Genomic DNA, 24097 nt, shown 5'->3' with positions numbered 1-24097 from the left:
CTGTAATTAGAGTCTACAAAAATGACCAATTCATAGAAAATATGACCTAGAAACTAGTTCACTTTTATAAAACTCAATTTTGCCCGAGATTGTACTAAGGCGAATACCTAAGGGAGCTAAGTGTATTGATCTTGAATAATTAGTTGGCTAATACATATATGACTCCAACATGATATGGACATTTACATCATAACTATTATACCTAGTTGGTTACTAAGTTCTGTTACTCGATTTCTTTCTTTCTTCCTAGCGTTGTCCCAGCATATTGCCACGGCTCAATGGAGCTTGGGGTCCGCTTTGACAACTAATCCCAAGATTTGGCGTGGGCACTAGTTTTTACGAAAGCCACTGCCATCTGACCTTCCAACCCAGAGGGTAAAACTAAGCCTTGTTGGGATTAGTCCAGTTTCCTCACGATGTTTTCCTTCACCGAAAAGCGACTGGTAAATATCAAATGATATCTGTTCTGAAGTTCTGTTACTCGATTTGCAACCTCTTTATTTCCGTTAAAACAAATGCTACCGAAAAAATAAAAAATGACATAATGTGGTGGATTTGTGAGCTATAATTATATACCACACATAACGCTTATCTCGTCGTATCTATAATGAATTGGGGCCTAAAAGAGAATCATATTCAAATTTTTTGAAACGCTTGTATTACTTTCTATATTAACTAAAAGTTGCCTTAAAATTCAGCTTTTATACTAAAAACGGCTTTAAATATGTTAAATTAACAAAATATATTTTGACAGATGCTTTCGCGCCCAAAACGCTCTTTGTGTGACGTCACAGTTTATGGCTTGACACATAACTACATACACACGTAGAAGATACGAACTGTCAACTGATATTTGTCATTTGTTGTTAATCGCCTAACTGTCAACAGTGTCAATCCGAGAGTTGTGACGTCATCAGAATCTTCAATGACGTTTCGAGTTTGGTCACGTGACGTGTGCCAAAAGATATTTTAAATTCAATATTTACAAAAATATGGTCATTACAGGTCCCCTAAAAGTAGTTTAACATGTTCTTATAATCCAAAAAATTTTTTGGGATACAATTATGCCCTAAGATTTGTAGATGGAAACAACCCTATTGCGTTGCACAAATGTGGGCACCCGCCAAACATGATTTTGGGTGTGTCATACTCAGGGCTAACACAGATTCATTTCTGTGAAAAAGGTGTGAAAACCGGAAACTGGAAACCGTTCTCGAACCAATAGTGAAGCCCTAAAGCCACACCCTATTTCAAAACCAGCCATGGATCTTTGAACAGGACTCAGCTCCTGCACATAAGGCAAAAACAACTCGAGCCTGGTTTCGAAGGAACAAAATTGACTTTATTGCCCACGAAGACTGGCCGTCCTCCAGCCCGGACCTTAACCCCCTGGATTATGCCATATAGCAGGTTATTGAGGAGAAAGCCTGTGCTAAACCCCACACAAATCTTAACTCCCTCAAGCGGGCCATAGTTAAGACAGTGACGGAATTAGACATGACAATCGTGCGTGCCGCTATTGATGACTGGCCTCGTCGTTTGAGGGCCTGTGTCAAAGCCAGAGGAGGCGATTTTGAATGATATTGTCATATGTAATTCCTGATTTTGTGTACTTCATTTTAATATATACTTTATTAAACTTTCGTTGGTATATTTTATGTAGATAAAGATTATTGCAGTAACAGAATTTAATAACCAACTAGGTAGAAAACAATGAAATACATAAACACATAAATTGGATATGATGTGATCGGTTGAATGAAATTGACAATAAATAAAATAAATAAATAATTTTCTATCTCTAGGCATTGTGTGAAACTTCTAGTTGTGTCAAAATATCGGGAAATCAATAATATAAACAAACATGGTAAATATCTCATTTCTTTTTATAATGGTTATAAATAGAAGGCCATGCAATTTTGTAACTCACTGTAATTTAATTAAATGTATCGTAAAAAAATGTTTTAATTCTACTGTAAAATAGTACCTACTTTTTTAAAGGCTGGGCAGTAAGGGATTGCTTTAATTTTAGAACAAAACAGCGTTTTTTTTTTTAAAATACCGGAAAATCTGACTTACAAATTTGGACTTTCTTAGGTTCATTCTACTTAGAATCTTCTCCACCCTAGCATTAAAAAAAGATATCCTAAAATATCCATACCATTACGTTACATTTTAGTGTGAAAGAAATTTCAATGTAAAACTAAAATTTCAATACAAATTTTCGGGTTTTTTTAGCTCGAGGATTGATTATGCTAGTGATTCTGAGTTGGAAGAACCCAAAAATATCATGATGTGTGAGAATCAGATTTTTAATATTTTTATGGAAAACGCTCATATTTCTCATAAAATAATTTATTAATAATAGGTACCTACTTAATACACTGATAACAAAAAAAAAATTAATGAGTCTCGAACCCACATCCTCTTGCATGTATTTCCACGTACATACCGCAACGCTATTGAAGCCTACTCACGCTGTGGCAAATTGTCTACTACAAGGATCCCAGTAAGACTGTTTGAATGTGTGAGTGATACTTAGAAATAGAGTCAAGAAACATTCTGTCGACATTAAGGGGTAGTTTTTGTACAATGAAGTGTTCAATGTTTGTTGTAATAGTTCAATATTTATTTAAAGAGTGCGCTAAACATAATTTACAGTATAGAAATACCAAGACTACTCCACAAAAAAATTTAAACTCAAAATTTGCAATTGTGGCGCCATCTAGTGAGGTTTAAGCTTTGGGTAACCTAGTCGAACCACCTTAAGTCAATCCATCGTGCATCGTGGATGACAAATATTTATACTATTAAAAACATTTTCATGTAAAATGTTGCCAAGACGAAACCATAAGGCTCGCACTGTCATCAGATCTCATGTAGACTCAAGCTTCTAACTCACAAACTCTACATCTTAGTCAAAATATGTACGAGTAGCTTGGCGATTTCGTTACTAGAAGAACTATTGTACCTACTTATAACAAAACAAGTAATGAAAAAAGTAGTGAATACATTTTTCACCTTACACCCATGTGACGGTAGCGAAACGGCCAAACCACATATTTTGACATTTTACATGTAAATGTTCTTGGTGGGATTTCACTTCTTTTTGTAAGTTGCTGATAACTTTATTATTTAACAAGGAGTATACGTTTTCAAACCTCTAGCATCAAAATTTGCGGAAATCTCATACACACTTTCATTCCATAGTTTAAGGGGTTGGGAAGTTCCATATTTTTTTTGTTGTTTGTGCAATAATACTAGCTTACATACCAAATTTCAGCTTTCTAGGACTTCAGGAATTACCCTAAGAGTTTCGATCATCGTCAGTGAGTGAGTCAGTGAGTTTTTTTAGGTATCGATCGGGACATGATGTCAATAGTAGACTTATTAAAAATAGAAAGTTTTAATGACATAGCTCTTATATTTTAAACGACGTAACTTTTTGGTTCATTGTAGGTATTTGATTAAATAATTATTGAAACCAAAATGCACAATCTTCTTTTACCGTGGTAATGACAGGCTATGATTTTATTACCACCAATAGCTTCTATCGGTAATAGGAATCCGCCAGACTTATAATTTGGCACTAAATACTAATAATGGGTCATTGGCCCTATGATCTGATGAAATAATGTAGGTCTTTCGCAATACTCTCTATTATGTTGTTCGTAGGTTTCAAATGTAATCTGAATAACTCTGAATTTAAATAGTAGTTTTTTTTGTAATACTTGTTCATCTCCATTCACTATTCATATGAACATAAGAAATATGTCTGCCGCAAATCCTAATAAATACGCGGAAGATTTCTAAGTGATGGGTAAAAGTCTTGATTTAAAAAAAAGTTGTATAGGTAGGTACCCTAAATGTGATTTATTAGAAGACTAAAGTGTCACTCGATAATTCTTTGAAAATCTATCACTGACCCAAACAAATATTAAATGGCTCGGTAATATATTCCCATACCTTCTATTACCGAAGCGATGTGATCGTATCATCGGTGGCTTAATTTGGAGTTACTGGACATAAATCGACCGGGATATGTACCGTGATTACCTATTATATTGTTTTTGAGCTCCCGATATCCGAATCAAACACGCGTGGTGAAACCTAGTTTAAGTCTAGTGAAACTAACCGTGAATCATTCAGAACTGTTAATTTTGAGTGTTGTAAACCTAATTCCAGCCCATAAAAACAGTACAGTTGTGTATTCATTACAAATCAAAAATATAACTGGTAACAGTTCATCATCTCAAAATTTGGACAGCATGACAAAAACCCATGTGATGGTAGCGAAACGACCAAGCCACATATTTTGACTAAGGTGTAGAGTTTGTGAAGTTAGGGCTTGTAGAGTTAGAAGCTTAGCTCTACAAAAGATCTGATTACTTCTTGACAGTGCGAGCCTTATCGTTTCGTCTTGGCAACATTCTTAATGAAAATGTTTTTACTTATATATAGAAATTATATACAAGTTAAGTACTGACGTTTTTGTCAAAAAACTAGGAGGGTTTTTTGAATACTTTCCATACGACGGAATTAGTTCTTTAAAAGCTTGAATAGACTTGAATAGATCAAGATTGGAATGACTGTATAAAAATAAAAAATATATAAAGATGCATATTTAACATTTTAACTATAACTGTTGTACACCACGGAATTAGGATCCACACCAAAAAATTGCACCTATTACCACTGTATTACATATGTCCTTTTAATTGTATTTCCAAGCCAATATTTTTATAAAGTGTACGCAGAAGTCACGCAGAAAGCTATAAAGAACCATTTAAAAACCATAACATTAAACTAATTTATATTAACAATAGTGTGAACAATTACGTCAGTTACAAACATACAAATCCGATATAATATCCATAAACAACTCAATTCCACAAGGCAGCGTGCTGGGTTGTGTCCTTTTTATAATATATATTAATGACCTCCCAAAAATTACAGAACAGGAACACAAGTGCATAATGTTTGCCGATGATGTTTCATTTCTCTTCAAAAGTCCCACGAGTAACGACGCCTATAAAAATATAACCGAAACATACGTCACAATAGTAAACTGGCTAAAAGATCACAACCTTGTAATCAATAAAAAAAAAAGTCTAAAATTATCCAGTTCAGACCACATCAAAAACGCGCCATAGATATAAGTTACATTGCAAAACAATTAAACATTGAAGAGGTATCGGATTGTTCGCTTTTGGGTATAACTATAGACACACATCTTGATTGGAAAAGGCATATAGCAGGACTTAAAAACAAGCTAGCTTCATTTGTATATGCCTTAAGTGTACTTAAATCTAACACAAATGAATCATGTGCGCTTACAGCGTATTATGGATATGCACATTCCTTGTTACGATACGGAGTTTTATTGTGGGGACACAGTACCGACGCACATGATGCCTTTGTCATGCAGAAAAAATGTATTCGCATAATCGTCAATATTAAACAAACAACAAGTTGCAAACCACACTTTATAAGACTAGGAGTTTTAACTTTACCTTCAATTTGCATTTTAGAGTCAGCCACATTTGTTCGTAAAAATATCCATTTATTTAATTTCAATACAAACCCCCGCCATAATTTAGATCTTATTCTGCCGGAACCAAAAATTGATTTTTTCAAAAAAGGACCATACTACACGTCGATACAAATCTACAACCATGTCCCCAGTTTTATCAAATCAGAAGAAAACAACAATATATTTGAAAGAAAATTAAAGCAGCATTTATTAAAAAAAGCATATTATACTATAACCGAATTTATGGAAGAAAAAAAGTTATAGCCATAGATTGACACACAATAAACGTTTTAATCATCATAAATTGCTACACATATCAATAATACTACATAATAATTGCTACATATATAATGAATGTTGTTATTAGCAATGAGCTTGTGATACATGTATAGGTTATGTTATAAGTTTGTAAAATCCACTATATTATGTTAAATAACTTTGTAAGTTACTTAAATTGTTTTGTATTTGCTACACCCTATTCAGGGTCCATGTGATACCGTAAGAAATGTGTAACTACTACCTAAAAATGTACCATGGAAGCAAGAAATAAATGAATACTGAATACTGAATAGTTCAAGCGCCATAACGATTAAGTAAAATACTAAATAAATTTCAGCAAATGCGAACTCTTTATTCACAAATCTTCTTGTACTTTGACCGACTTAAAACCCAAATTTGACGATCTGGCTCCTAATATAAAATTGGTAGACAAGGATTCTCTTTGCCTCCTGGGTTCTCCTATATTTGAAGAATCTTTTCCTGATTATGTTTCTAACTCTATATCTAAATTCAAAAGTCACACGAATAGTTTACTCGAAATTAGCCCTCATTATGCTCTTATGATTCTGAAATTCTGTCTTTTTGTCCCTAAATTTACATATGTGCTCCGCTGCTGTCCTTTTTGGAAACACCAAAATTTATTGTCGCCTATAGACGATTTGATCAAAATTAGTATAGAGACGATTCTAAACATTCAGCTGAGTGAGCCTTCCTGGTCTCAAGCGTCCCTCCCTATTCGGTTCGGAGGTTTAGGAATTCGCAAAATTTCCAGTGTGGCTTCCCCAGCCTTTTTGGCATCCATTAATAGCACGTCTGGTCTCATAGGAAATATCTTAAGGGCTTTGCCCACAAACTATGAGATTACGGGCTTTGAGGATACTAAAAATGCTTTTAAAATTGCTTGCCCGGGCAAACAATTTCCAGACAACCCAAAATCACATAGGAGCTGGGATAATATTTACTGTGATTTAACTTACAATACTCTTCTAAACAACTGTACGGGTCCAGATCACGCGAGACTTTTGGCGGTCGGAGCCCGGGAAGCCGGCTACTGGCTACATGCCCATCCTTCACCTAATACTGGTACTTTCTTGGATCCGACCTCCCTAAGACTGGCGACTGGTTTGCGACTCGGGGTTTCGGTATGTACGCCACATATATGCTCTTGTGGCACGGACGTGGACCGACTGGGACACCACGGATTATCTTGTCAAAAAAGTGCAGGTCGTTTTTCAAGACATGCGTCGCTTAATGACATAATTCGTCGATCTCTTGCCACCATCAATGTGCCTGCTCTTCTTGAGCCAACTGGCATTATCAGGGATGATGGCAAGAGGCCTGATGGGGTGTCCTTGGTTCCTTGGAGCTTGGGACGGATGTTAGTGTGGGATGCTACCTGCGTAGACACACTGGCACCATCCCACCTCCAACGGACTAATGTAAAAGCGGGCGCAGCGGCGGAAAGCGCCGAAATTTTGAAACGTAATAAATATAAGAGCCTCGGTAGAGAGTACCATTTTGTACCTTTTGGCGTTGAAACTCTAGGTCCATGGGGTCCCAGCGCGCACAAGTTTTTTGGAGAAATCGCGAAACGTCTGGTTGACGTAACTGGTGACCGAAGAGCTGGCGGCTTCCTCGCACAACGTATCAGTATTGCGATACAACGAGGAAATGCCGCCAGCATCCTTGGTACAATGCCCCAAGGGCCTATTTTAGATATAAGCTAGTTATAGTATTCATCTGTATATATCCATTATGTATATTGTTATTGTCAATAAATAGAATTACATATTTTATATAATAAAATTCAACTTCCCTCACATGTGGCGTCATTCGTTTGTATGGCATGACCTCTTCTTGCGCTGCCGTTGCGGAAATCGTTTCATTCATACACACAACACCTTACGTCCTTTAGTAAACTAAATAGTCTTCATTTGTGTAAAATATATTTTTGAGAAAATCGACCGGTTACTTATAAAACGCATATTTTAAAATACCACGGTGATGGGCGCCGAATTTGAAATCCTGTACTGTACAGGCAAAACTGCGCAGGCGGCGTACCCTAGTGTATAGATATATGGCCAGCTTCAGTCCTAGCAGGAAATAGACGGAGTCTGGCGGCTTCGGTTCAAGCGTGGCGAGACGGGAGAGGTGCGGTGGGGGGTTATACAATCGTTGTGAACGTGTCGTGACAAGTGAACGTTAAGAATTACCTTTGACAATCGTTTAAAGCAAATAATGCAAATTAAATACGACACTGACGTTAAGTTAATAATTTGTGTAGTTTCAAGTGTAAAACTTAGTTACAATATAATTTATTGCAAAGCAAGGCGTCTGTCTAAAAATTATACATAGTAAGAAAAGTTCTAATATAGGTAAACCTATTCATAGGTGGCGGTGCCATTTTTTTGAGAAACGGCCTACTGCAATTCTAGCTTGATATATTAAAAGCACGACGGAAACGACTATCATTGAAGATAATGGGATCGTTAGACAACAGACATACTTAATTGTTCAGTAGAAATCAATTTCTGATAACTATAATAAAATGACAGTAATAAATAAGCAATTATAGAACTAAATTAAGTAATTTTTAATTTATATTTAGTTGTGGGTACCTAATTTTAATTTCCTGACCTCCAAGTTTTTCCTAATGACTGCTCGGCGATAATAGCATATGGGTTGCGCTGCCTGCTCCTCATCTTGGGGTCGCGAGCCTCGATCATGGTCCAGCAGTCGCCGAGTCTCTTGCCACTGAACGCCGCGATCACGCACATCAAGATGATCACCGGGACACCGAACCATCCTGAATAGGATAAGTGAACGATCATTTGCACCTTTTAGATCAATACACATTAAGATTTCAACATAAATTTCAACTGACTTCCAAAACAAAGATAGCTAAGTAGTTCTAAATTTGTCTGTATATCAATATTTAATAGGTAGGTACATAGAAACAACGTGGGGTCCCAGCGCTAGTTTTTTACAGAAATCGCGAAGCGTCTGGTTGACGTAACTGGGTGCGTAGACAAGAAGCAAATGGTTAACGCTCCGTAGCGAACGAAACGCAACTGTCTCTGTCGCACTAATAAGGAAGAGTGATAAAGAGAGATAACTACGCTACGCTACGGAGCGTGAATGTTTGGCATCTTGTCTACGCACCCTGGTGACCGAAGAGCTGGCGGCTTCCTCGTACGATGTATCAGCATTGCGATACCAAGAGGAAATGCCGCCAGCATCCTTGGTACAATTCCTCAAGGGCCTATTTCAAATTGAAGCTAGTCATTCAGTCAAATAATATTAATACCTCTGTACACTCTCACTCTGTGTGAGTTTGTCTGAACACTGTGTGAGTTTGTCTGAACACTCTGTGTGTGTGTTTGATTGAGAATCACACATATGTCATTCTCAATCAAAAGGTACCACATTGTCGCTTATGGATTCCGAGATATCAATGATTTTATAAATCAAGTCAAAATTGACGAAATTTTGTTTTGTTCGGAAACAGTATCTCAGAAATATTGATTTAAGCCAACACGATTTTCGTTCATAGTTTTAAAACGAATACGGGACACTTAAAATATTCATGTGTTTTGTACAAAAATTGCAATTTCTAGCGGTAGCTTGGAAAAAAATACGTTTAAAGATTAAAGACGGGTATCTCATTGTCGATCATCTTTACGATCGACAATCAATTACCCTAGTCGTTAAACTTCTTATTTAGAAGGCACGATTAAATAAATGTGACGTTCGTATTCAGACTGCACCGTGCACGAGCATTAGGTACTGCTGCAGTTTTGCAGCGCGACATTCCTGCCGACTGAAAATGTCAAAAACTCGATATTTCAGTTAAAACATCAATTTCTATGCAGCAGGAATGCAGTCGGCAGTAATGCCACGCTGCAATACTGCAGCAGTAATGCTGGTACAGGCTGGTAAGTCCTTACATCAGCAGGATCCATCAAGGGGTAATGAAGTTAGAAAGCCCAAAAGTTATTTGTAAGGGCTCTTGCTATACTGGTAAACTCGTTTGCAAGAAAGTATGCGTGGACAAAGTGTAGGTACGTAAGCAGGGTAGTGGGTAGTAGCTCACCAAACGAAGCCCAAAAATTGCCATTCAGGGAAAATAATTCGGGTATAAGCGAATTTTGGCATAATCGTAGGAAATGGTGTTGTAATCAACATACTAAAAGCACTGATGGATTGGGGTGGAGCTAACGGGAAGGGGGAAGGGCCCTTTTATGGTTTTTGGCAAATAACTCTTAAACGGTGACGCATAGTAAAATTGCCTAGGTACATGAAAATTCCGTACTCTAGGATCCTGTTTCGCTAGGATCAATATTCGAAGATATATTCACGCGGGAAAGTTAATTATACCTACTCAATCGATTCTAATGTCCCTTGTTTAGTTTTTCGTAAATAACTCATAAACTGAGGCCAATAGCAAAAAATGTTGTTAAACGTAAATAATCTACAGACAATTTTCTACTTTCCCTCTTTAATATCTTTTTAAATGTCTTCGTCGTTCGTCGTCGGTCGTCAAAATGAATAAAAATGGATTTATCGTACAATTGCAGCAACGAAGAAATTAATTCAACTCCCGAATCAAAACAAATTTATTTAATGGGAAACATACAGCACATAATAAAACAAAATGGTAAAAACTAATCTAAATTAAAATATATCTAAATAAGGCCCCCGCGGCATTGTGCCAAAGATGCTGGCAGCATTCCCTCGCTGAATGGCAATACTAATGCGCTGCGAGAGAAAGCTGCCAGCTCTCTGGTCACCGGTAGAGTCTATGAGCCTTTTACTCATTTCCTTAAAAAGTATCTTGGCGCTTGGACCCCACGGCCCTAGTGTCTCGACTCCAAACGCCACAAAGTGGTATTGGGGGCCGAGACTTCGATATTTGAAAACCTTTTTGGTTTCAGCCACCTCGGCAGCTGCCCCAGCCTTGGCCGAAGTTCTTGGTAGATGGGACGGTGCCAGTGTATCGACGCATGTGGCGTCCCAGACTAGCACTCGACCCATCTTCCATGGGACCAGGGTCATACCGTCCGGTCTCTTGCCATCGTCCCTCGAAACGCCGTTTGGTTCAAGGATAGCCGGCGCGTTGACGGTAGCAAGAGATCGGCGGATGATATCGTTTAGGGCAGCGTGCCTGGAGAGGCGACCGGCACTTAATTGACAACAAAGGCCGTGGTGTCCAAGCACGTCGACGGTTGCGCCGCAGGGGCATCTGTGGGGGGCGCAGACCTTTACTCCTAATCTAAGGCTTGCGGCTAAACGGAGGGTATCCGGCTCTAGATATGTACCGGTGGGGGGGGAGGGGTAGGCATGCAGCCACTGGCCGGATTCTAGTTCTGCAGCTGCGAGGAGCCGCGCGCGTGTAGGACCAACTGAGCTGGAAAGTAGTTTATCAAAGTTAATTTTGCACAACGTGTCGTCCCAGCAACGTTGAATGTTTAATTTTGAAGGTAAATTTTGACCCGGACAAGCCGTCAGCCAGGCGTTTCTGGCCTCCGTCAAGCACGCCGTCTCGTAGTTTAAAGTGCAGGCCTTTAATATTTTTCCTACGAGGGAGGACGTGCCATGGACGGAAGATAGAAACGCTGGTAAAGCAACACTAGAAATTTTGCGCGTACCCAGCCCGCCGAATCTGATGGGCAGGGACGCCTGGTTCCAAGAATGCTCGCTAAGTTGTATATTTAGAATGGATTCTAGGGAAGATCTAATAAGGTTGTCAATCGGTGTTAAGGAGTTTTGGTGTTTCCAAAATGGACAGCAGCGGAGCAAATAAGTAAATTTTGGTACAAAAAGGCAGGATTTTAAAATAGTCAGAGCGGAATGAGAATTGACGTCGAGCAAGCGATCGGCGCAGTTTTTGAATTTAGTAATCGCGTTTGTAATGATGCTGGGAATGGCTTCTTCGAAAATTGGTGACCCTAGGAGGTTTAGTGAGTCCTTGTTTACTATTTTTATATTAGGGGTGATGGCTTGAAATTTTGATACGATGTCGGGATTACAACGGTTTAAAAATAATTCGCACTTCTCGAAATTTAATTCCAGGCCAATTAGCATAAATTTACTTTTTATTTCCGAAAGGTCTGCTAGTACAGTGTTAACATCGCCTCCTAGGGTACCATCATCTAAATACCAAACGTTAAATTTTGAATTTAGGTTTTGAACAATTGGATTGATAGCTAAACTGAAGATGGCTGGTCCGAGAGGGTCGCCCTGCTGACAGCCAACTTCGGAGGAAAGTTCGTGGTTTTTGTATAGTAATTTTGATGGATTAGCATAGCAATTTAATAAATAGTTATAAAGTTCTGGAGCGTGATTGTTGACTTCTGTAAGCAGGGCGTCCCTATTAAGCGAGTTGAAGGCATTTTTGACATCAATTTTCAGGAGTACCTCACACTGGTCATTGATCAGGCAGGTGCGGAGGGCATGGACAGCGGCTTCGCACCCACCTTTAGTACCGAAACCTAGTTGTACCGGTTCGAATTGTTTTTGCAATTTTGAAAGTATGTGTCGGACGGAAATTTTGGAAGTTAAACGCCGAAATGTTGAACCAACAGCAATGGGCCTGATCCCCCCATCTTTTTTTGTGAGGGCTATAAGATTTGCGCCATAAATAATGGGAATAAAGAGGGGGTTGACTTTTCCAGAAAGCATGAGGTTAATAAGTTTGGTAAGTGCGATAATGAGGCGTTTGCCTGTATCGCCGACGCAGTGTGAGGTCAAATCTTTTAGGTGTTGCGGAGATAATCCGTCGAGACCCGCTGCAGAACCTGTTTTGAATGAAAGAATTGCATTTATAGTGTCTTTATCCTGAACTTGAAGGCACACGTTGGGTTCTGTAGGCGGATCTAGGAAGTATGGTGTTGCTGGGGCGGACGGGTGTTTGTCACGTAGAGCCAAAAGGGTTTCAGTCGAGTCCACAGACAGAACGTCGGTTGAAAAAAGCAACCGTGCGGCTCCTTTCAGGTCACCATCGCTCACTTTTCCCTCTACAGTCTTTTTCAGAATGTTGCAAGACCGGTGAGAAGGATGGTTATTTTGATGATAAATTGGAGTCTGGAGATTAAGGGGGTGAGCACAATTGTTTTTTATTTTTTGAGTAAGTGATAGTCGGTTATTGTCTGAAGTAGCATGAAGAGTCGAAAATGAGAATATAAGTAGGTTTTCCCACGAATCTAGGCTATTGCTTTCCACGCAGGTATTGATGACATCGGTTAGCCGGATTGCTACGGCGATTCTTGCACCTCGCGGAATTCTTTTAATTATAGGAATGTTGTTTTTAAGGTGGCTGAGGTGGAGATGGAAGTTGTACACGTTCTGCTGAGGTGTTGACGGGCTGGGTTGGAGTCCTAAGGCGGGTGGGCATGTAGCGATGTTGGACGGATTTATAGTTTTGTGGCATTTACCGATGTGAATATTCAGGCCGCGGGTTGTTGAAAATGATTTGTGGCACTGATTGCAAGGAACAGCTTGTGAACTCCCGAATCGATAAAAGTAGAGGCGAAAACGGCGATCGATAGTTTGTTACCAGAATATTCTAAGGAGAGATACATAAAGGCATACGACTACTTTATATACTGGAGAAGCGCTAAGAAAGTCGCTGTCGGAAACCGTGTTTCTGGCATATTTCGCAGAAATACGAAGACATTAAAACCATCTACACTTTGGAGCACGTATTCATAACAAACATCAAGTTGATTTGAAGATTTTACGAAATTGTAAGCAATTTTAAAAAGACGATCGGAAACCTTTTAAAGCAAGAAATCAAAGATTTTTACTGCTGAAGAGGTTGAGAGATTCTTAAACGACGCTCCCGATGGAATATATTTAGCAACTAAGGTGTGTTTAGTATAGAATATGAATCAAAAATCTGAATATAGGTGCCTATTTATATAAATATTCAAAAGTTGTTATGAATTATAATTATTAATTACATATTTATTGTATATAAAATTACAACTAAAAAATCGTAAATAAAACTTAACTAAAATAAAATCTAACGTTATGGATTTATGTTGTTTCAGGTTGTCCTTATACTTATTTGCTATATGCGGCGCATGCCGAAGCATAGAATTTACAAAAATTACCATCAAATCAACTGAAGATAATATACAAGAGACTTAGGTTTCTCCGACAATCTGTAATATAAATATGCCTGGGAAAACAGTCAATTTGTCATTATCAAATTGCTCTAATTTTACTATAAAATTTAAATAAGTAATAGAAATTTGTAATTTTTAGTAGTGGTTCTTTCTTTGGTTTAATAAATTTGTTTTATTTTATGAAATGAAATTGTGGTCTTGTACTTTCCTTATAGTCGATATGAAAAGTAGAGTGTTGAATTCGAAAATATCTCAGGTGAAATGGGTCACTTTCAACCCTTGGTTAACAATCTACTATTGCTATTGGCCACCGTATACAAGTTAAGTCTGAAAAACCGTTACCATAGAATTGATTTTCAATAAATTTTCCCGCTTTAATATTTTATTAAATATTGATAGTAGCGAAGTGTACGAAAGCTTTCTTTTTTTGCTATGGGCCACCGTTTACGAGTTATTTACGAAAAACTAAAAAAAGGACCTTTTAACCAAGGATTGTACAACCGGTTTTATTTAATACCTGTAAATAAATTGTCAAACTATTACCGCTATAAAAATAATAACTATATTCTTATTACAGGTATAGTTTCCATTTTGCTTTTGTTTTTACCGCTATATATAGATTATTTACAATATTAAATACCTTTATTCAATTGTAATTGAAAGGTAAGATGTCAATCATACACAAAAAATAGGTGTAATATTGTAACGCCACGCGATAACATTCTGCATAGCTGGCTGAAGTGTCTACTATTATTAGATACTGGATAAAAAAAATTGCGACGTATGTCATACATACGGCAAAGCACAACATATTCGAAGAAACAAATAAAGGAGTGTATTGACATTGTCATGTATTACCGGTAATGGTTTTTAAGGGTAACATGTCAAACACAGGTATTGTTGTCTAATGGCGAAATCGTTAATAGACATGAATACCGTTATTGATTATACCGGTAATCAAAGCTTTAGTGATATAAATAGCGAAATACAACTATAAACGGTTATATCTAATTTAAAACCGGTAGTCAGAATACCGGTAACGATACCTGCTTTAAACCGACCTAAAACTACTATGAGTTAGTGGCGACACGTGTAGTGTGCACTAGCGACACGCAGAAAAGGAACAGACAAAAAAGTAACACAAATAAATAAGACACATAACTGAACCTATAATTGTTTAAAAAAAATGCATATGTCTATAAAAATCATTTCCTTTTTGTGTCATGCGTCGTCGGCACTGTCGTGCCCCTGCGATGATGCTATGCCATTAGTTGTATTTGATTAAATGTCATTAGTTTAGGAATGTAATGAATAAAGATAATTTTAAAACCGCTATCTCCATAACTTCGCACTAGAACGTCTTTTAAGCTTTCCAATTTTAAAGTCGAATATCTCAAAACTACACATTTCCATGGTAAATTTTCAAAAAATCATAGAATAATAAGTTCTTAACTTAAAGACCTGATTATTTGCTTATATTATACCTAGACTATATTATTTTTGATTATATTATAGTTCAAAACATGTTCTTTTATATGCAAAAAAACAGGTCTCTAAGTTAAGAACTTATTATTATGCTGGTAGCTATAACTCAATACCGATAATACAATATCTTTTGATTGAGAATGACACATATATCTTTTATGAAACGACGTTATGCTATGTTAGATTTTATCTTTAAGTGAAAATCAGTTATACGTTTTTCTGCATGTTACATACAATACAAAATTGCAGCTATTACAGAGTATACAAAAAATCGCTTTAGCTTTAGTCATGCCTAAGTATTTTACAACCAAAGAGAAACAATATTTAGACACCGACAAAAATATTTTACCTATAGCGCAGGCTCCGCTTCATTTGAATCAAATGAAGTCTCTTATCTGATCATCTGTGTTAAGTACACACAAATTTAATTTCTACATTAAGTGGCAAAAGAGCGCATGATTGTAAACATTGCATATCATGAGATCCTGAAAAACAGAGATAACATACATCTCTCAAAGTTAAATACCTAGAAACATTGTTCGCAATGCGAGACACAACATCGCTGAATGCTTGTATTATCCAAATAATGTCGCTTGCGAATAAGAGGGAAGTATTAATTTGAAATAATTCCTCGCCGCAACTTTATGGCTAGCTTTATAGTTGAGAGTTGAAAAAAAAACACCCCCTTATATTTAATGGTCATTCAATTTTGGAATCTTTCGTTTGCTTGGGTATCAATATTGACACGAGCGGATAAACAACTACTTTGCCCCCTTGTAAAACAAATAACTATTAACAAATAGGCCAGGCAACGAATGATCTAAACGTATTAAGTACAGAGGGAAATGCTTGGAACACTATTTTGACTTTGTAGCTTTGTTTGGACTAGTAAGGAGGTGAAAATATCAGAAGTCCCGGGCCGTAGCACTTGAGCCGGGGGGAGGGTGATTTGAATGTCCAATTTTTCAGTTTTTCGATTATAACTCGACTCGACTAAACGACCCCTCAACCCCGGACCATAACTCCTAAACCTAACCCCCAATTCCTCAACTTCCAACCCCCGACCACTCATCTCCTACCCCCGATTCCTCAACTCCCAACCCCTCAGTCCCCGACCTATCAACTCACCGCCCCCTCAACTCCCAAACCTCTCAAACCCTGACTCAAACCCCAACCCCCAACCTCAGACCCCCGTTTACCTTCACCACCACCGTCTACCTCACAAACCTCTCACACCTACCCCTCACCTCTTATTTTCAACACTACCTATATCAGAAATCATAATACCTACACCGAATTAAAAGAGGGAAGTTCCACATAATCGCTAGTGGTCTTCATAATCAGTGAGTAGCCTTACCACGAGTATGACACTGACATTATTCGCTAGCGTAACTTACTTTCTATGCATCTCGCTCGTGCTAGCATCCTATTAGTGCGAGCGAGATTTATAGGAATGTATAAGTTAAGAACACGTAGCTAATACTTTGCTAAGGAAGTAGCCAAGGCTATTAAATCTATCTATCTATTTATTTATTTTAATATGTAGAGTCAAAATCGTGGTAAGGCTACAGTTGAACTACATCAAATTGGTAGTTTTCGAGAGGAAATGCTCGAGTTGCTTAAGAATACAGTCGAATCACCATACATGTGCCTTTAAAAATGGAGGAGCTCCCTCAATTCCTCGTGGATTCCATCATCAGATCAGAACCAAAAATATTATGGACCTTGCAGGTCACTCCTTTCCAACAAAAAAAAAAGAATGACTCAAATCGGACCACGGGTGTCGAAGTAATTGGTGAACATACTAAATTAAAAATATCATCATAAATATCATCAAAAAATCATCATCATCAGATCCACTTCATCAAATTGATGGTTTTAGAGAGAAAATGCTCGATTTGGTTAAGAGAACACCCAAATCACCATACCCGTGCCTTTAAAAAATTAGGAGTTCCCTCATTTCCTCATGGATCCCATCATCAGATCAGAACCAAATTAAATTGGAATGGAACTTGTAAGTAACTCCTTTGAAACAAAAAAAGAATTACTAAAATCGGACCACGGGTGTCGGAGTAATCGGTGAACGAAAAAACGCATTTAACCGATTTGCAAGACCGAAGTGATTCCATAAGAGCTCCGTGAACAAAGTTTTGTACGGAGCTCTAAAAAGTCATAACCGAATACAGAACCTCCTCCTTCTATGAAATTGAAGTCGGTTAAAAACAACTGCACACCGGATGGGTGTGCGTAGACGTGCAGGTTCGCGTTGTAATATACAAATCCTTACAAGAGACGGCACACGGCGCTTGCGCGTAGCGAACCTATGCGGGCACGGCTCCAACATTTTAGCGCACGTGAACGTCTACGCACACACATCTAGAAATCTTAATAAAACAAACGAGTGGGCGTAGATGTGGTTGCTATACATCAAATTATGTCCAAATATTTTCAATTATATTAATATCCTTAGAGGAAAATGGGGTCTACTTTTGTATGAAAAGGCGGTTTCTTGGGACTCGCTCACTTTCGACTTTAAGTAATATTTATACACATTCGGGCTTCCTTTTTTAAATTTGCTAATTAATAAACTTTACATTACAGCCCATATCTTTTACGATCAAGTGGGATGAAAAATAATTTTACCAGTTCTAGCGAGCGCTCTCGGTAGAGCCAGCACTCCGCTGCCCGCCATCTCCCCGGCTATCAGAAGGACAGTCTGCTTCATGGATAGGCCTCCACTCTCTTCGTGGCCTGTCGGAGCCTCTGGTCCCTGCGAAAAATATACTTTTAGAAATAATATTTTAGCCCTAAAGCTCAGCAAGGAAATCTTTTCAATTTGAAATTTTACATTGGGAAATGTACTAGAAGAGATATTTTGTGCGTAACATATCAAATACATATTCGGATAGTTTCTTTGTAAGTATGTAAGAAAAAATATTAGTATAATATCCCCAAAAGGTCAAAAGTATTCTTTAATATTTTCTTTCTAGATATGACCCACTGGTCATATCTACGAGGATGCACTCATCAAGACTCCAAACTCCTAAAAACATATTCATGCTTGTGCTTATTTATTCAGCTTAGTTTAAAACTTGTATTAATAAATACGACGTTAAAAATAGACAAGTTTTAAAACCACGTTCTAACATAAAATAAGAAGAATGTCATCCAGTCCGCAGGTCACGGCCACATTTCCGCGGTCAGATGAACGCATTAGAGCGACTAGAAACTGATCGCATCTACCTATACCTACCTGACAGACGGCTTAAGACAATATCCATAATGCATACCCACTCAAATATATTCAAATGTACGGATAATATACGGAGTCCGGAGTCACCATTGCACTAGCAAGTAGTTCATACTAACATTATTACGTCTGTAGTTATTTGGTAGTTACTCTTTAGTTTTAAATAGTAACCTATAATATATCTTATAGGTTTTGGCATAAGAGTTGAGGTTGAATTATTACATACATAGCTACATAATTGTAAAAATGTAGTGGATAATATGATTTAATGGTACAGAATGAATACTAGTGGCTCTGTGAGCCGAGCTGTAGACCTCGCGATAAGATCTATAAGCTTAACAAAGAAATACTTACATCGTTGAGCCATGTTTACAGCGTACTCACAATGGTCTTAAGTACCATGACCCATAATGGCACTTAAGTCCCTTATGCAAATTCCAACATTTTGAACATTTTCCAAAAAACGAAAAGACAGAAAAAATATGTAGCTAGTGAACCTGCTCACAAAATTTCACGAGATTCAATTGAGAATTTGCCACCTATGGAGAAGAACATCCGGACATCCGAAACCAAATTGCCCGAGTCAAAACGTAGACTTTCACTAACGCTTCGGCCATAAATGTAAGTGCACCATATTTATGCCAGGTAAATACAAAATATGCACTAGAAATGCCTTAAAGATATTTTTTGACCAATCCGATGGCTGTCGTACGAATACTGGACACTAACTAGTAACAGAAATCCGCTGTTACCTGACATTTTGTGACCACAACTTAGGTGCAGATTCAGCAGATAAGTATCTAAATATAGTAAATATGTTATTTATTTTGAAGCTTGATCCTTCATTTTACTACTATGTGTATATAAGTACATATCAGTACATATTATGCAGTGGATTCTTCGAGTTGCTGTGGTTAGCGTGTAAGGGAACACCTGAAACCCTTATCCACCACTGTGGCCCGTATTAGATGCTTCTCTACTTAATATATTTAATTATAATATAATGATTGGTAGAATAAACCGTGGCCCGATCAAAACTGATGTTTAGTTTATTTATTTTTAAATTGTACTTACCTACATGCTATCTATCTATTGACGTGCCTAAACTATGGAGTGAAAAGCCTTATTTTCCACATAATAACATATAGTTAGGTACAAAGTGCACAACTAAATTGTGAGATTACTTAGAAAGTTACAATTAAGTATAAGGAATAAAAAAATCAAGGCTTACATTTTTGGACACGAGCGGAGTAGACTCGGTAGCATCAGCAGTGCTCGTCGAAGACTTCGGTTCAGGAGCTTTCTTTGTCGCCATCTTGCCCGATCCTGAAACCAATTAAAGTAATTAGTCTATATCTTTATTTGACAACTTACTTATTGGTCACATTCACATTACATAAATATCTAAACGAATAGTGCACATGTTTTAGTATTTAGTAGTTACTTATCTCAGCAACCACAAGTATCACAACTTCATCAAAAGCGTTTGCAGTACCTACGAGTATCAGTGGCGGGGCATCCATGGAACTCGATTCCCATTGGCTTGCTCAATTTTACTCATGAAGAAAACAAACCCTAATAAGCTTAGGAGCTTCAACAATTGCCAACAATTTCGTTTTGACGCGCCGCCACTGCTGCTTACCTAAAGCATTAACGAAATAAAATATGCTTCAGCACGTCCTCCAATAATTTTCTCATCGGTACCTGTCTACCTAATTCAGTATCTATTGTTTTCTATTCTAAGTAAATAGTTGTGTTAATTAAACTGCTTTACAGTCAACGTCAATTAGAAATCTACCGAGATTCCTCTACGAAAAGCAAGTTTATAAAAATCTCAACCAAAACAAGTTACTCTAATGATAAAATAACTAGGTATCTAATTTGAATAACTTTGTTAGTATTGCCCAACGCTCTTGGCGTAAGAAAGCCCTAGTAAAGCCGATGTTGTAATAATAAAAGGACGAATTACCCAATTTCCTGTCCATCAATGAACGATATAGTTACTTGAGCCCCTTATACGGCTTCCCGACTGTACCTCTGTTACACGCAACACGCACTGGTCGACTCGGACGGGCCCGGCGTACTTCTACTCTGAGCGAAGTTTAATTCCAAACTGGCCAACTGGCGCTCAATGCAGTTTCGTTATTTCGGCTTCAGCACCACGTCGCCCACCTATTAAGCCCTGTGTCGTCAAGATCTTATTAATTACACGTAATAGGTAGCCATTCGTAATGTATTCATAATTACAAAAATTAATAAGGTACTTAACCAAGTTTTTTAGGAGGTATGCACTATTGATATATATCAACTTAAGATATTTAAATAGGGACGTAGGAAGTTCCTACTAGGAATATTAATAATAGTCTAATTACCGCCTAAATTACAAAATGAATACGTACTTCCAAAAAATAGCAAACCTGTATTTATTTAATTACCTAACCTAATTAGGAACACTTCATTAATGTGAACACTATTTACACTATATTACCTACAATAAAAACTAAGTTATCTAAAAATAAAGCTAAATTAAAAAAAGCGGCCAACTGCGAGTCGGACTCGCCCATGAAGGGTTCCGTACCATTTATGACGTATTAAAAAAACTACTTAATAGACCCCGTTCAAACCAATTTTCGGTGGAAGTTTGCATGGTAATGTATATCATATATTTTTTTAGGTTTATCATTCTCTTATTTAGAAGTTACAGGGGTGGGGGGGGGGGGGGACACATTTTACCACTTTGGAAGTTTCTCTCGCGCCAGCTATTCAGTTTAGAAAAAAATGATATTAGAAACCTCAATATCATTTTTTAAGACCTATCCATAGATACCCCACACGTATGGGTTTGATGAAATATTTTTTATTTTACGACGTATTAAAAAAAACTACTTGCTAGATCTCGTTCAAACCAATTTTCGGTGGAAGTTTGCATGGTAATGTATATCATATATTGTTTTTAGGTTTATCATTCTCTTATTTAGAAGTTACAGGGGGGGGGGACACATTTTACCACTTTGGAAGTGTTTCTCGCGTAAACTATTCAGTTTAGAAAAAAATGATATTAGTAACCTCAATATCATTTTTGAAGACCTATCCATATATAGCCCACACGTATGGGTTTGATGAAAAAAAAAATTGAGTTTCAGTTCTAAGTATGGGGAACCCCCAAAATTTATTGTATTTTCTTCTATTTTTGTGTGAAAATCTTAATGCGGTTCATAGAATACATCTATTTACTTACCAAGTTTGAACAGTATAGTTCTTATAGTTTCGGAAAAAAGTGGCTATGACATAAACGGACAGACAGACGGACATGACGAATCTATAAGGTTTCCGTTTTTTGCCATTTGGCTACGGAACCCTAAAAAACGAATACTAAATAAAACTAATATATAATATCAAAAAAATTGGCCCCTTCTAGATGCTGGCAGCATTTCCCCGCTGTTTGCGATGCTAATACGTAGCGCGAGAAAGCTGCCAACTCTTCGGTCGCCTTCGCCAGTGAATTAGACTAGACATTTGGATAGCTCTTTAAAGAACTGTAGAGCGTTAGGTCCCCACGGGCCAAGGGTCTCAACCCCAAAGGGCATGAAAGTATACCTACTCGGTGCTGAGACCCCTGAATTTGTAAATCTTGAGCTCTTCGGCCGCTTTAGCCGCCGCATCTACTTGGTTACTGGTTGTGGTCCCGGTGAGATGGAAAGGAGCCAGTGTCCCACATTAGCACCCTTGCCAAACTCCACAGAACCAGGGACATACCGTCCAGTCTCTTGCTGGCAGTTTGACGGTTACAAGAAACCGGCGGATAGGGAGCGTGCATGAACTGTAGGAGGCAGCACAGGAGCCGTCAGATTTTTGGCGCGAGGCGTAAGTAAATGTGATGTTTATTGTTCCGATGTAGCCCACAAGATGGCAGAACCTACTAAGCACAAGAAAACACGTGACGTGTAAATGTATATGTTTATGGTTCCGATTCAGGCCACAAGATGGCAGACCCTCCAACGCGCACAGTCCCTATCCCCAAAAACAAGGTGAGTATAGTTTTTTTTTATTCTATTGTTTAGTTATTGACAAAACTTGTTTGCCAGTGATGTGTAAGTACGTGCACCAGTTTTGGCAAAAATAAATGAATCCAGTCTATAAAAACAAAAAAAAAAAAAACTTGTCAAGCCGTTGAATTGTCAGTGCATAATTGTGTTACCTACGTTCATTTATTAGAATGTGTGATATCTTAGTGCATTTTGCTCTTATTTAATTTATTCAATTCCTAATTGAATTAGGTGTAGACATGGAGATGAAGCATTTTAGCTACAATAATTCGTCATTTTTACTGCTGATTCGTAAATCGTAAGCAGGTGAGTGATTGATACTAATAAGTTTTTACTTGCGCTGAGCTTTTAAGTGTTACTTTACTTTGTTGTTTTGTTTTATCATCCTCATTGTTATAATATACATCTCTCTGATATTACAAATCACCTCTCCGTGAAATATCTGTAAATGGACATGAAACATTTAAATCATCTGTATCCTAAATGCTAATGATAGTAATGATAAAATAAAGCTATGTGTAATCTGCAGAAATGTTATGTGATCTTTATTGCATTTTATATATCTCCCTCATTGCTATGCCATAGCCACAACTGTTGAGCTGTTTATTAGTATGATACATTGATATATTTTTTCCTCATGGATATGGACAGGTCATGTCAAAACATAAGTATAGGCTGCAATTATAAGCCCAGAAAGTTTTTTTTTTTTACTTGTAAACAATAGTTTATGTACAGACATAGGAATCCGTGGGGCAAAATTGTTTGACACGTAGGGAGTTCCTGTATCGATAAACTCAACTATCGATGCTAGTTCTATATACAAGTGATCACCCAAGGGTTTGCTTGTAAAAAATTGTTTTTATTAAGAGTAAAAAATAATGAAATAATAACTCAATGTAGTCTTCTTCGTTTTTAAGACAATACAAAACAATTTTATAATTTTTGTATTGTTGTATATTCTTGTCTAAATATTATTCCAAATAATAAGATGGAAAAATTTGGTCTTTATACTTTATATTAAGCAGAAAATTATTTGTCTTTATTTATGTGCTTATTTTATGGTCAAAGATCTGATTAACATTATTAATACTATTAGTGAGAAAGTCTATGTACAGATTTTCAAGCTAAAATTGTTATTAAGTAATATCTACAATTAATATTTGAAAATTCAGAACAATAAAACATGACACCTAACCTAAGTATCCTGTACTGTCAGTGATCAAGTTAGTTGTTCATAGCTTAGATGAACTGTAGGTGGTAGGGTTGAACCTTACAGCAAGTGTGAGATAGTTATTTGGTACCTCCCAGTTTATTTCCCTTCATTACTTTGAAAGTTTGACAGGTAAGCATTGCGATTGTATTTTACTATGCCTCG

At 37.3% G+C, this 24097-nt stretch overlaps 2 protein-coding genes across 6 annotated transcripts in view; one reads left to right on the top strand and one right to left on the bottom strand.

Moving 5' to 3' along the window:
- LOC133518143 (uncharacterized) overlaps positions 1–20869 on the bottom strand; it is a 45353-nt gene extending 24484 nt beyond the window's left edge. The window contains exons 1-4 of one of the 2 annotated variants that reach the window (XM_061851744.1): positions 20712–20869; positions 19908–20002; positions 18070–18196; positions 8450–8618 (exon numbers count right to left, since the gene is read on the bottom strand). In XM_061851744.1, the coding sequence (XP_061707728.1) occupies positions 8450–8618; positions 18070–18196; positions 19908–19991 (380 nt within the window). In that variant the 5' untranslated portion in view covers positions 19992–20002; positions 20712–20869. Of the gene's footprint in view, positions 1–8449; positions 8619–18069; positions 18197–19907; positions 20003–20645 lie in introns of both variants that reach the window. The other variant, XM_061851734.1, reaches the window with a different exon arrangement.
- Positions 20870–22070: 1201 nt separating this feature from the next.
- Positions 22071–24097, top strand: part of LOC133518025 (protein furry) — a 206040-nt gene continuing 204013 nt past the window's right edge. For all 4 annotated transcript variants that reach the window (XM_061851596.1, XM_061851577.1, XM_061851586.1 and 1 more), the window contains exon 1: positions 22071–23028. The gene's annotated coding sequence lies outside the window, so the exon portion shown is untranslated. The remainder of the gene's footprint in view (positions 23029–24097) is intronic.

This window comes from Cydia pomonella, chromosome 1, assembly GCF_033807575.1.
Source record: "Cydia pomonella isolate Wapato2018A chromosome 1, ilCydPomo1, whole genome shotgun sequence".
NCBI classification, from domain to species: Eukaryota; Metazoa; Arthropoda; class Insecta; order Lepidoptera; family Tortricidae; genus Cydia; species Cydia pomonella.
Note: the sequence above shows the minus strand (reverse complement) of the source record. Positions and strands in the feature narration are given on the sequence as shown.